Source organism: Homarus americanus, unplaced genomic scaffold, assembly GCF_018991925.1.
Source record: "Homarus americanus isolate GMGI-L3 unplaced genomic scaffold, GMGI_Hamer_2.0 scaffold32929, whole genome shotgun sequence".
Classification (NCBI taxonomy): Eukaryota; Metazoa; Arthropoda; class Malacostraca; order Decapoda; family Nephropidae; genus Homarus; species Homarus americanus.
In genome coordinates, this window is record NW_024737097.1 from 3047649 (window position 1) to 3061648 (window position 14000).

At 40.7% G+C, this 14000-nt stretch overlaps 1 protein-coding gene across 1 annotated transcript in view; it reads left to right on the plus strand.

Moving 5' to 3' along the window:
- The window catches only part of LOC121873159, a 31238-nt gene extending 17456 nt beyond the window's left edge, over nt 1-13782 (plus strand). Inside the window, exon 3 of the mRNA XM_042376485.1 lies at nt 12871-13782. Coding sequence (XP_042232419.1) covers nt 12871-13040 — 170 coding nt within the window. The 3' untranslated portion in view covers nt 13041-13782. The remainder of the gene's footprint in view (nt 1-12870) is intronic.
- The last annotated feature ends 218 nt before the right edge of the window (nt 13783-14000 follow it).

Genomic DNA, 14000 nt, shown 5'->3' on the forward strand with positions numbered 1-14000 from the left:
ATAACACTATATCAACATTCAGTAATAACATATCACATAACACTATATCAACATTCGGTAATAACATCACATAACATATCAACATTCAGTAATAACATCACATAACACTATATCAACATTCAGTAATAACATCACCTAACACTATAATAACGTTCGATGACATCACTAACACTATATCAACATTCAGTAATAACATCACATAATAACACTATATCAACATTCAGTAATAACATCACATAACACTATATCAACATTCAGTAATAACATCACATAACACTATATATCAGCATTCAGTAATAACATCACATAACACTATATCAACATTCAGTAATAACATCACATAACATATATCAGCATTCCAGTAATAACATCACATAACACTATATCAACATTCAAGTAATAACATTACATAACACTATATCAACATTCAGTAAAGCCAACATCACATAACACTATATCAACATTCAGTAATAATAACATCACATAGCACTATAGCAACATTCAGTAATAACATCACATAATAACATATATCAACATTCAGTAATAACATCACATAACACTATATCAACATTCAGTAATAACATCACATAACACTATAACAACATTCAGTAACATCACATAAACACTATATCAACATTCAGTAATAACATCACCTAACACTATATCAACATTCAGTAATAACATCACCTAACGCTATATCAACATTCAGTAATAACATCACATAACACTATATCAACATTCAGTAATAACATCACATAACACTATATCAACAGTAATAACATCACATAACACTATATCAACATTCAGTAATAACATCACATAACACTATATCAACATTCAGTAATAACATCACCTAACACTAGATCAACGTTCAGTAATAACATCACCTAACTATATCAACATTCGAAGTAATAACATCACATAACACTATATCAACATTCAGTAATAACACATCACATAACACTATATCAACATTCAATGTGTATCACATAACACTATATCAGCATTCAGTAATAACATCACATAACACTATATCAACATTCAGTAATAACATCACATAACACTATATCAACATTCAGTAATAACATCACATAACATATCAACATTCAGTAATAACATTACGCAGCACTATATCAACATTCAGTAATAACATCATAACACTATATCAACATTCAGTAATAACATCGTAGCACTATATCAACGTTCAATAATAACATCACATAACACTATATCAACATTCGATAATAACATCACCTAACACTATATCAAGCAATTCAAGTAATAACATCCACCCTAACACTATATCAACGTTCAGTAATAACATCACCTAACACTATATCAACATTCAGTAATAACATCACATAACACTATATCAACGTTCAGTAGCAACATCACATAACACTATATCAACATTCAGCATTAATATTGCCAACATAACATCAACATTAATCCATTAATGTTATAACACTCACTCTCAACATTCAGTATTAACATCATAATACTACATCAGCATTCAGCATTAATATTATAACATAACATCAACGTTAACATTAATATTACTTAACACTATATCACGTTCAGTAATAACATCATAACTATATCAACATTCAAGTAGCGCATCACCTAACACTATATCAACATTCCGAGTAATAACATCACGCAACACTATATCAACATTTATTAATAACATCACATAACACTTCTATCAACATTCAGTAATAACATCACATAACACTATCAACATTCAGTAATAACATCACATAACACTATATCAACATTCAGTAATAACATCACATAACACTATATCAACATTCAGTAATAACATCACATAACACTATATCAACATTCGATGACAACATCACATAACACTATATCAACATTCAGTAATAACATCACATAACTATATCAACATTCAGTAGCAGCATACCTAACACTATATCAACATTCAGTAATAACATCACCCTATAACACTATCAACATTCAGTAATAACATCACATAACACTATATCAACATTCAGTAATAACATCACATAACACTATATCAACATTCAGTAATAACATCACATAACACTATATCAACATTCAGTAAATAACATCACATAACACTATATCAACATTCAGTAATAACATCACATAACACTATATCAACATTCAGTAATAACGTCACTATATCAACATTCATTAATAACATTACATAACCTTTCTGTAACATTCAGTAATAACATCGCATAACACTATATCAGCATTCAGTAATAACATCACACAGCACTATATCAGCATTCAGTAATAACATCATAACACTATATCAACATTCAGTAATAACATCATAACACTATATCAACATTCGATAATAACATCACATAACACTATATCAACATTCAGTAATAACATCACATAACACTATATCAACATTCAGTAAGCCAACATCACCTAACACTATATCAACATTCAGTAATAACATCACCTAACACTATATCAACATTCAGTAATAACATCACACCAACACTATATCAACATTCAATAATAACATCACATAACACTATATCAACATTCAGTAATAACATCACATAACACTATCAACATTCAGTAATAACATCACATAACACTATATCAATATTCAGTAATAACATCACCTAACACTATATCCAACATTCGATAATAACATCACTAACACTATATCAACATTCAGTAATAACATCACATAACACTATATCAACATTCAGTAATAACATCACGCCTTACTATATCAATATTCCAGTAATAACATCACATAACACTATATCAACATTCAGTAATAACATCACCTAACACTATATCAACATTCAGTAATAACATCACCTAACACTATATGCAGCATTCAGTAATAACATCACCTAACACTATATCAACATTCAGTAATAACATCACATAACACTATATCAACATTCAATATAACATCACATAACACTATATCAACTTCAGTAATAACATCACATAACACTATATCAACATTCAGTATAACATCACATAACACTATATCAACATTCAGTAATAACATCACCTAACACTATATCAACCATTCAGTAATAACATCACCCTAACATATCAACATTCAGTAATAACATCACCAACACTATATCAACATTATTAATAACATCACATAACACTATATCAACATTCAGTAATAACATCACCTAACACTATATCAACATTCAGTAATAACATCACATAACACTATATCAACATTCAGTAATAACATCACATAACACTATATCAACATTCAGTAATAACATCACATAACACTATATCAACATTCAGTAATAACATCACATAACACTATATCAACATTCAGTAATAACATCACATAACACTATATCAACATTTAGCATTACTACCAAGCCTCTGTATCAGCACAGTGGTGCACCTCAAGGTTACGTCATCTTATGCAAATTGTGAGAAAAAATACTGTACTGGCAACTTGGCCAGCTACAGTTATGGCTTTCCACTTGGCCAGCTACAGTTATGGCTTTCCACTTGGCCAGCTACAGTTATGGCTTTCCACTTGGCCAGCTACAGTTATGGCTTTCCACTTGGCCAGCTACAGTTATGGCTTCTCACCTGGCCAGCTACAGTTATAACTTCCCACCTGGCCAGCTGCAGTTATGACTTTCCACCTGGCCAGCTGCTATGCTTCCCACCTGACCAGCTACAGTTATGACTTCCCACCTGGCTAGCTACAGTTATGTATTCCCTCCTGGCCAGCTGTAGTTATGACTTTCCACCTGGCCAGCTGCTATGCTTCCCTCCTGGCTAGCTACAGTTATGGCTTCCCACCTCGACAGCTAGAGTTATGGCTTCCCACCTGACCGACTTCAGATATGGCTCCCCACCTGGCCAACTATAGTTATGACTCCCGATCTGGCCAATTAGACGTCTCACCTGGCCATCGCAACAAAAAAAATTACCAAAGGAGCGAAAAGGTTGCGTCAAACCCCAAGGCACTCGACGAAGATCAGTCCATTAGAAGTTGCCAAGTGACAGAAAAGAAACCTTGGCAACTTTTCTTTTTCTTATTCCTATCATTGACTCTCCTTTTCCTTCAAGAGTCACAGGTTATCCATGAGGTGTGTCTCCTGCTGGGGAAGAAATACAGGTAGGTTCCCGAGAGGTGCTGTTACCTGCTCAGTAATCTCCTCGATATAGACTCAAGAGTATATTCTTCAGGGTTATGACTTCTGGTCTTCGTAAGGTCGGTCATGATTATCTCCACTTGTGACTAATGGATCCACGTTCTCTTTGCACTTTGTAGAGTTCCACCAAGGTCTCTTAACGTAATACCTTCACCATCACAACAAAAAATAGTGACTGAGCGATGTCCTCTTAATGACACAGACCTAAGAGCAGTTATGTATTGGCTGATGGAAAGACAACTAGGCAATAGAAGGGGGGGGGGGGTGGCGAGGGAAAGGAAGAGGAGCGGAGGGGAGATGAGCCACCCCTGCCTCGTCCTCATAAGCCAGTAGCCTCAGGGAATATGTACCGTGCCAACAAGTGACCAATTCTCGTATGTGCTTGTTAACACACAACGAAATATTTCAATTACAGACTCAACCACAACACCAACAGGTCGTCCCCTTACCTGGCCTGTGATTTCGTAACAGCTGGGAAGAAATGTCCATGTTTTGTCTCCCCTGATCTCAGATACTGATTCTCAAATATCTTGTAATTTATGGTCAACCGATTAGTCATCTCTCTGAACGGCTTTCCTAACTGACTCACTGAGAGAAAAATTCCCACCTTCCTCCTACTACTACAGTACTTTGCTGTCACTCGGAATCGAATATGACGATCATCCAGCTATGATACAATGATATGAGTTCTTAAGGGTGTAACCTAGGTTGGTGAGTTCTGAGGTGGCTAAAGAGGCCGATACGGGACAGGCAAGGTCGATAAACAAATATTGCACATGTGGGAGGGCTACATCTAGTGTGGGAGGGGTGGCAGCAGCCTCTTTCTTGGGTTGGCGCTTGTCTGCCTCGTTATGCAGTTGGGCTAACCGAAAGTATTGACACCATCTTGTGTGGTGATCCTCCAAACATTACGGTGTGGAATAATCGTTTCCCAGGTGAGGGGGTCGACTAAGCACTATTTCAGGTTTGTCTTAAGACTATCCTTATATGTTTTCAGTGGCCTGCCAGCGTTACGTTTACTATTCGTTAGGTGACTGTAAAGAATGGCAATCTACTGTCGTCCATGCGGGTAACATGGCCAGTCCAGCGTAGTAGTTCATGGATAATGGTAGCCTCGATGCTTCTACAGTTGGTGTCAGCAAGAATACTGGCATTTGTTCTCTTGTCTTCCCAGCGAACTCGGAGGATGGAACGTAGACTATGTTGATGAAAGTTTTCAAGTGCCTTGAGGTGCCTCCTGTTTGGGACCCATGTCTCGCTGCTATATAGCAGAATGGGGAGGACCACTGCTCGATATACGCGTAACTTTGTAGACACGGTTTAGGAGTCTGCCAAAGGCTTGAGATGCACATCTGATCCGATGCTAAATCTCTTCATCAATGTACGCGGTGGTGGACAGGTGGGAGCCGAGATACCGAAAGTGGGTAACATTAGATAGGGTAGCACCGTTAAGGGGGATGAATGGTGGAGGTGTGGCTGAACCAGGGGCAGGTTGAAATAGAATCTGAGTTTCCGTAGATGTTCAGGATCTCCTGTAGGTCGCGTTCAATGTGAGCAACAAGGGTGAGGTCGTCTGCAGACTTAATATCAGTGATGGAAGCGGCCGACACCTATGTTCCTGCCTGGAGTCGTCTTATGTTGAAAAGACCCTTCATACGGTACTCGATGTCCACCCCGCAAGCTAAATTTGCGCTAGCACGAGTAAGGAAGGTAGCCAAGAAAATGGAAAAGAGAGTTGGTGCCCGTGCACACCCTTGTTTAACCCCTGTTTAGGTGGGGAAGAACTCAGACTGGGTGCCATCGTGGAGTTGCCTTACACAGCCGATGAATTTTGGTGGGAAGCCAAAATGACTGAGGGTCCACCAGAGGGCTTCCCTGTTGACCGAGTCGAAGGCCTTGGTTAGGTCGTTGAAAACCATGTACAGGATACGACGCTGTTTTCTGCACTTTTCCTGTATCTGACAGGCAGCAAAGATCATGTCAATGGTGCAGCGTGATGGTCTAAGGCCACATTTAGACTCCGGGAGGAAGTTTTTCGCCTCAGGAAGAAGTCTGCATAGGAGGACTCGGGCGATAATCTTGCCAGCTACGGACAACACCGAGATCCACGATAGTTGCCACAGTCTGATCGGTCTCCATTGTTCTTATAAATATTGACGTTGGAGACGTCTTTAAGAGCTTGGGGGATTTCCTCCTTCTCCCATATATTCCCCAGGAGAGAGTGGAGACGGCTGGTAAGCAGAGGTCTTCCTGTTTTATACACCTCGGCTGGGATTCCATCAGTTTCTGAGGCTTTGTTATTTTTCATCTGTTTGATGGCAATAGCTACCTCATCCAGGGATGGAGGATGGCTGAGGTGGGTCAGCTCTGGATGCTGAGGGACCTGCTGGGAAGCCAGGATATCCACAGCAGATTTTTCGTTTGGAGTTCACTCCCGTAGCCTTATACCTACCAAGGTTAATCTGCAAGACAGCGGGGCAATGGTTGGTAGGCGCCAGGACGTGTCCACATGTCAGTAGGCATATGTACCGTCCCTCTGGGGCCTACTGCTACTCCGAGATATCCTGCTGGTCTAGCCTGGGCCCACGAGGCACCCAGTTACTGTGTGTTGCCACAAGGAGGCACTGCAGGGGTCTTGATGGTAAACAGGCTGTGTACTGGCAGGGGAAAACTTATGCTAGTTGCTTCCCTGTTCACCACGAGGGCTAGCCAGCGGAGGTAGCAGCACTTGCACCTAAACATTAACATAATGCTGCCACTCTAGACGCATCTCACCACTCTGTGTACGTTCACAGACAGACAGACAGACAGACAAAAAGACACACACACACACACACACACACCAATCACTACATCCTTGACCACAGAAGGGTCAAGACGTACCTGGCGCTCCTCTGGGAACAGCCAGGTCAACTGTTAAGTTGGCCCATACCAACCCCCTCCCCTGAACCCTCCTCCTCACCTGAATATCAACAAGTTCTCGCCAGAAGTTATAATTTCATTTAGGAAAGGAATGGAACCAGTGTTGAACAGAGGTGAACAGTGGTGAACAGTGGTGAACAGTGCTTAAGTCAGTGAGAACAACTCAACAGTAACAGCCGAGTCGTACCCAAGTTAACCTTCACAGTGTGAGGTAACAGGTACCCTGTGATAACTGCCCGTGAGACCCAACAACAACCAGCGATGTGTTAATCCGTCTACGATAGGAAGGTCTGGGACCACACCTCACTCATATAACACCATCTGTGAGGGAATTACTACACCACGTCAGGTCCCTCATAACACCATCTGTGAGGGAATTACTACACCATGTCAGGTCCCTCATAACACCATCTGTGAGGGAATTACTACACCACGTCAGGTCCCTCGTAACACCATCTGTGAGGGAATTACTACGCCACGTGAGGACCCTCCTAACACCATCTGGGAGGGAGTTACTACACTACGTGTTTGCTGTTCAACACCTACATTAATCTGTATGTTCACTGTATGTTCCTTTACCTTTCTCTAATGAAGGTTTTTGTTAAACCACCAATGTATGTAATACGTCATTTATGTCCAATGTATATTTTCAGCCTTCGGCCTGCAGAACTTTTTCAATAAACCGTTTATTATTATTATTATTATTATTATTATTATTATTATTATTATTATTATTATTATAATTATTATTATTATTATTATTATTATTATTATTATTATTATTATTATTATTATTATTATTATTATTATTATTATTATTACGGAATCCCCGACTTACATTAAGCGGTCGCTACTGAAACAGCTTGGTGTATATAATTTGTTTCACTTCAGCTACGGCATAAAATTGACTATAAAAGTGGCGTGGAAAGTATACATAGACTAGAGTGTAGTTAGATATACTCCTTTACAATGCTAAGGATGACAAAGAACCAAGATAAAAATACCTCAAAACAAAACACATGAACATAAGAAAACAAACATTAGTTATAATACAGTCCTATGGATCGTAAACAAAAGACAAAAATAACTTTACATACTACTACTACTAATAATAATAACAATAATAAGACAGAGGAGATCTTCCGACTGTCACAACGTCTCCCAGCCGTCATGCAGCAGTACCCTTTGTGTTTCTTAATCTGGAGTGTATTGTAATTTATTTATTTATTGATATTTCCCCGGGAAGTTAAGATATTTACATAGGAAGTTAAGATATTTACATAGGGGCTTAAAATATTTACATAGGAATTTAAGATATTTACATAAAAAATTATGATTTTTTTACATTTACAAAGAAGTGAATGATAGTAATACAAGGATAAAAGGAATACAGTGTCTAAATACGCTAGATCTAAAAGATGGACATAAACATTCGCATCCTTCTTCTGTAAATGTGTTCGGGCTTCTGCATTTGTAAATATCATTAAAGAGGATGGAGAAGAACTACGTGTCATCATCATTGGTTTAATTATTATATCAGTGGTTGTTCCATACCCCGAGGCGACAAGCACAACACCGGGGTGCCAGGAGGGCACCGTGGAATCTCTCTTGAGGTTAAATTTAGAAGAATGTCTCTCGATTTCTTTCTGGAGTTGAGGCATTTCCTGCGTGACTTATTGTCTGAGTGAGTGACCACTCACACATATGGCTGGTGACACAGCAATGACCATCCACACATATGGCTGGTGACGCAACAGTGACCATCCACACATATAGCTGGTGACACAGCAATGATCATCCACATATATGGCTGGTGACACAACAATGACCATCCACACATATGGCTGGTGACGCAACAGTGACCATCCACACATACAGCTGGTGACACAACAATGACCATCCACACATATGGCTGGTGACACAACAATGACCATCCACACATATGGCTGGTGACACAACAATGACCATCCACACATATAGCTGGTGACACAACAGTGACCATTCACACATATGGCTGGTGACACAACAGTGACCATCCACACATATGGCTGGTGACACAACAATGACCATCCACACATATGGCTGGTGACCATTCACACATATAGTTGGTGACGCAACGGTGACCATCCATACATCGCAGCTGGTGACGCAACAGTGACTATCCACGCATATGGTTACGGAAGGTGACCGCGACAGTGACCCCCCTCACACACACACACACACACACACACACACACACACACACACACACACACACACACACACACCATACACACACACACACACACACACACACACACACACACACACACACACACACACACACACACACACACACACCACACACACCACACACACACACACACACACACACACACACACACACACACACCACACACATACACACACACACACACACACACACACACACACACACACACCATACACACACACACACACACACATACACACACACACACACACACACCCACACACACACACACACACACACACACATACACATATACATACATATACACACATCCTTGACCACCGAAGGGTCAAGACGTACCTGGCGCTCCTCTCAGAGCAGCCAGGTCAACTGTTATGTTGGCCCATACCAACTCCCTCCCCTGAACCCTACTCCCAACCGGAATGTCAACAAGTTCACGCCAGAAGTTACTATTTCATTTAGGAAAGAAATGGAACCAGTGTCAAACAGAGGTGAACAGTGGTGAACAGTGCTTAAGTCAGTGAGAACAACTCAACAGTAACAGTGGTACCCAAGTTGACCTTTCACACAGTGAGGTCCCAGGTACCCAGTGATAACGGCCCGTGAGACCCAACTACCAGCGATGTGTTAATCCGTCTACGATAGGAAGGCCTGGAACCACACCTCACTCATACAACACCATCTGTGGGGGAATTACTACACCACGTGAGGCCCCTCATAACACCATATGTGAAGGAGTTACTACACACACACACACACACAGACACACACACACACACACACCCAGACACACACACAGACACACACACACACACACACACACACACACACACACACACACACACACACTCACACACTACATCCTTGACCACCAGAGAGTCAGGGCAGTACCTGGCGCTCTCTCAGAGCAGCCAGGTCAACTGTTATGTTGGCCCATACCAACTCCCTCCCCTGAACCCTACTCCCCACCGGAATATCAACAAGTTCACGCCAGAAGTTACTATTTCATTTAGGAAAGAAATGGAACCAGTGTCAAACAGAGGTGAACAGTGGTGAACAGTGCTTAAGTCAGTGAGAACAACTCAACAGTAACAGTGGTACCCAAGTTGACCTTTCACACAGTGAGGTCCCAGGTACCCAGTGATAACGGCCCGTGAAACCCAACTACCAGCGATGTGTTAATCCGTCTACGATAGGAAGGCCTGGAACCACACCTCACTCATATAACACCATCTGTGAGGGAATTACTACACCACGTGAAGCCCCTCATAACACCATATGTGAAGGAGTTACTACACCACGTGAGGCCCCTCATAACACCATCTGTGAGGGAATTACTGCACCACGTGAGGCCCCTCATAACACCATCTGTGAGGGAGTTACAACACCACGTGAGGCCCTACGCTTACCATGCAGAGAGTGCTACACACCACGTGAGGCCCTCATAACACCATCTGAGGAATTACTACACCGTGAGGCCCCTCATAACACCATCTGTGAGGGGTACTACACCACGTGAGCCCCTCACTTACCATCTGTGAGGAATTACTACACCACGTGAGGCCTCATAACACCATCTGTGAGGGAATTACTACACCACGTGAGGCCCCTCATAACACCATCTGTGAGGGAACTACTACACCACGTGAGGTTCCTCCTAACACCATCTGGGAGGGAGTTACTACACTACGTGTTTGCTGTTCAACACCTGCATTAATCTGTATGTTCACTGTATGTTCCTTCACCTTTCTCTAATGAAGGCTTTTGTTAAACCACCAATGTATGTAATAAGTCATTTATGCCCAATGTATATTTTCAGCCTTCGGGCTGCAGAACTTTTTCAATAAACCGTTAATTATTATTATTATTATTATTATTGCCATACACACCCACACACACATACACACACACACACACACACACACACACACACACACACACACACACACACACACACACACACACACACCACACACACACACACACACACACACACACACACACACACACACACACACACACACACACACACACACACACACACACACACACACACACACACACACACACACACACACAGACACACACACACACACACCACACACACACACACACACACACCACACACACTCACCACACACACACACACACACACACACACACACACACACACACACACACACACACATAGGTGGTGTTGTAATAGACTCCACCATAATAGCAGCCTTCCGTCTCTCTGTCCTGCTAAGAATGTCAACTATCTCCTCACCTCAATATAACTGTAGTACATCTATCAAGTTCTAATTGAAATTATTTACCAACTCCGATGCAAGAGTTAAATACTTGCTAGGTATTTTCTAACTCTTGTTCTCATGAAATTACTTAAACAATTCTAGTAAATGTCAAAACACAGTTACGATATCTCTCAAAAAGTGTGAAAATTTATAAGTAACACAGTAGCTATTACAAACGTTGTAAACAAATTTACTTCCGCACTTCTAACAATTCTTAAAAAAAAATATAAGTGCATTACATGTGTCAAACTGCTAACAACCTACAATGGCTCTTATCAGGTGTCAATAATGTAACAAGGTCACGGCAAGAATGTACTCCGTAACGTTGTTATTTACTTGGTTGTACTAAACGAGTATGGTTTAGATCATTCCCGCACATTTGTACAAAAAATTCAGAGAGAAGGAAACATTTGATTTATTCTCTGTGCATGGCGCACTGGCACTTGAGAGCCTTCATGTAGCGTTGAGGGAATTTTTCCTTTTGGTTCATCCGTTTCAGGACGAGTCCTCACCTCGTCACCAGAATGGAATCTCATCCCACCTAGGTGCTCTTTCATGGGTCTTAACCTCATCATCACACTGTAACTGTTTGCTTAAATGCTTCTTTAAATATATACTTAGTCTAGAGATGATGAAACTGAAAGCCATTGGGAAGAAAGATCGAAAACCGTACTAGTGACTCTAGAAGATAGCTTCCTCCCTACAGTGAAGACCTAATCCTGTCGCGATATTTTTGTCCTGACCACTAAAGGAACTACCACGTGGTCACAGACTCTACCTGGTGACGGGGTGAAGACTTATCCCAGATACGGTTCATATTGATGATGATTCCCTCTTCACCGCAGGCTATCTGGTGTTGGGAGAAGAGGGGGCGGAAGAGCTGTATTGTATGGGAAGGTTGTGGGGAGAAATAACATAAGTTCGGTGTTCCTGGTCTTACAACTTTGATTACTGTTAACAAAAGACTGGGAATACCTTGACCTACTCTCTCGCTGTACTGCTCTATAGCTTACATAAACCAAGTTGTAGTATCCGCAGGACGACCCTAACCTTTCACTGGTTAAATATTACATTTTACTTTATTTTATTGTGCTGTGTTTTACTGTAATTTAATGTATTGTGCTTTACTGTAAAGTATTGTATTGTGTTTTACTGTAATGTATCATACTGTAAGATATTATTTTTTACTGCATTTTTTTCAACTGGAAAATTACAGTAAGGTTTGTAAAGCCCTTGTACTCTCCCGCCACAGACGTGTCACCAGGGCCGGGCACCTACCTGACGACTGGCCAAGACTACGGAAGGTTCCCCCGCGGCTCTGAGGCACTGGCCCGACCCCCAGTCACCCACACCCTTAACACCCGCTTCACCCACCACCTGGCTTCTGCTGGTATGTTCAGGAACCACTCCCTCAACCAGTAGGTGAATCAACACCACACTCAACTAGAAAGTGGCACTCAAGCACCACCATCAACCAAGAGGTGGCACTCAAGCACCAACTCAAACTTCAGGAATCTCTAACTTAAACAGTATGTGACGCTCAACCACCACCTACAACGTCTCTCTACAGTAAACAAGTGGATTTCATTTAAGAACGATCCCCCACGCGATCCTTCACCTAGCAGCTGAAGCTCAAGCACCACCTGTATGTTCAGGTAACCTTTATTCAATTAGGTGACCTCCCCCATCAACACTACCACCTAGAAGCTGAAAAACCGGTCCCCATAATCAGTTATGGTGACGTTTACCTTCAAGCAGGCACTAAAATACCACCCCTTAACGTGAGGATAATAACTGTTTCCAAACTTCTAGGTGACGCTCACCACCAGTCTGTTGGCGGGTGAATCTACAACCAGCTGTCATTGAGAAGGTCAACTCCCTGTGAGTCACTATTTTGAAGCATCTTCTATAATTAATCACAAAAAAACTAATAAAAATATAGAAAAATATATAAATACTTAAATAATTGGTTAAATAAACACTAAGGATATATAATTGAATTAAATTAATTAAAAACAAATTAATAATAATATAGAGATAAAATGATCCATTATTTAGGAAAAAACTCACCCAGGCACTGTTAACCACGTACTCCATCCTTCAGTAATGTCAACGTTATATCGCCATCGTAGTTTATCATGTGTAAATAAAAACAAACAGCTATTGGGGTTTTATTTTTTCACCTGAGTCATGAGTGTTTTGTTGTCTGATGGTTCACTGGTCTGAATGTTTAACCAAACCTAACCAAACCTAACCTAACCTAACCTAACCTAACCTAACCTAACCTAACCTAACCTAACCTAAGCGAACATAAACTAAATTAACTTAACCTAATCTGATTTGACTCCACATAAACTAGTTTAACTTAAGCTAAGCTGATAT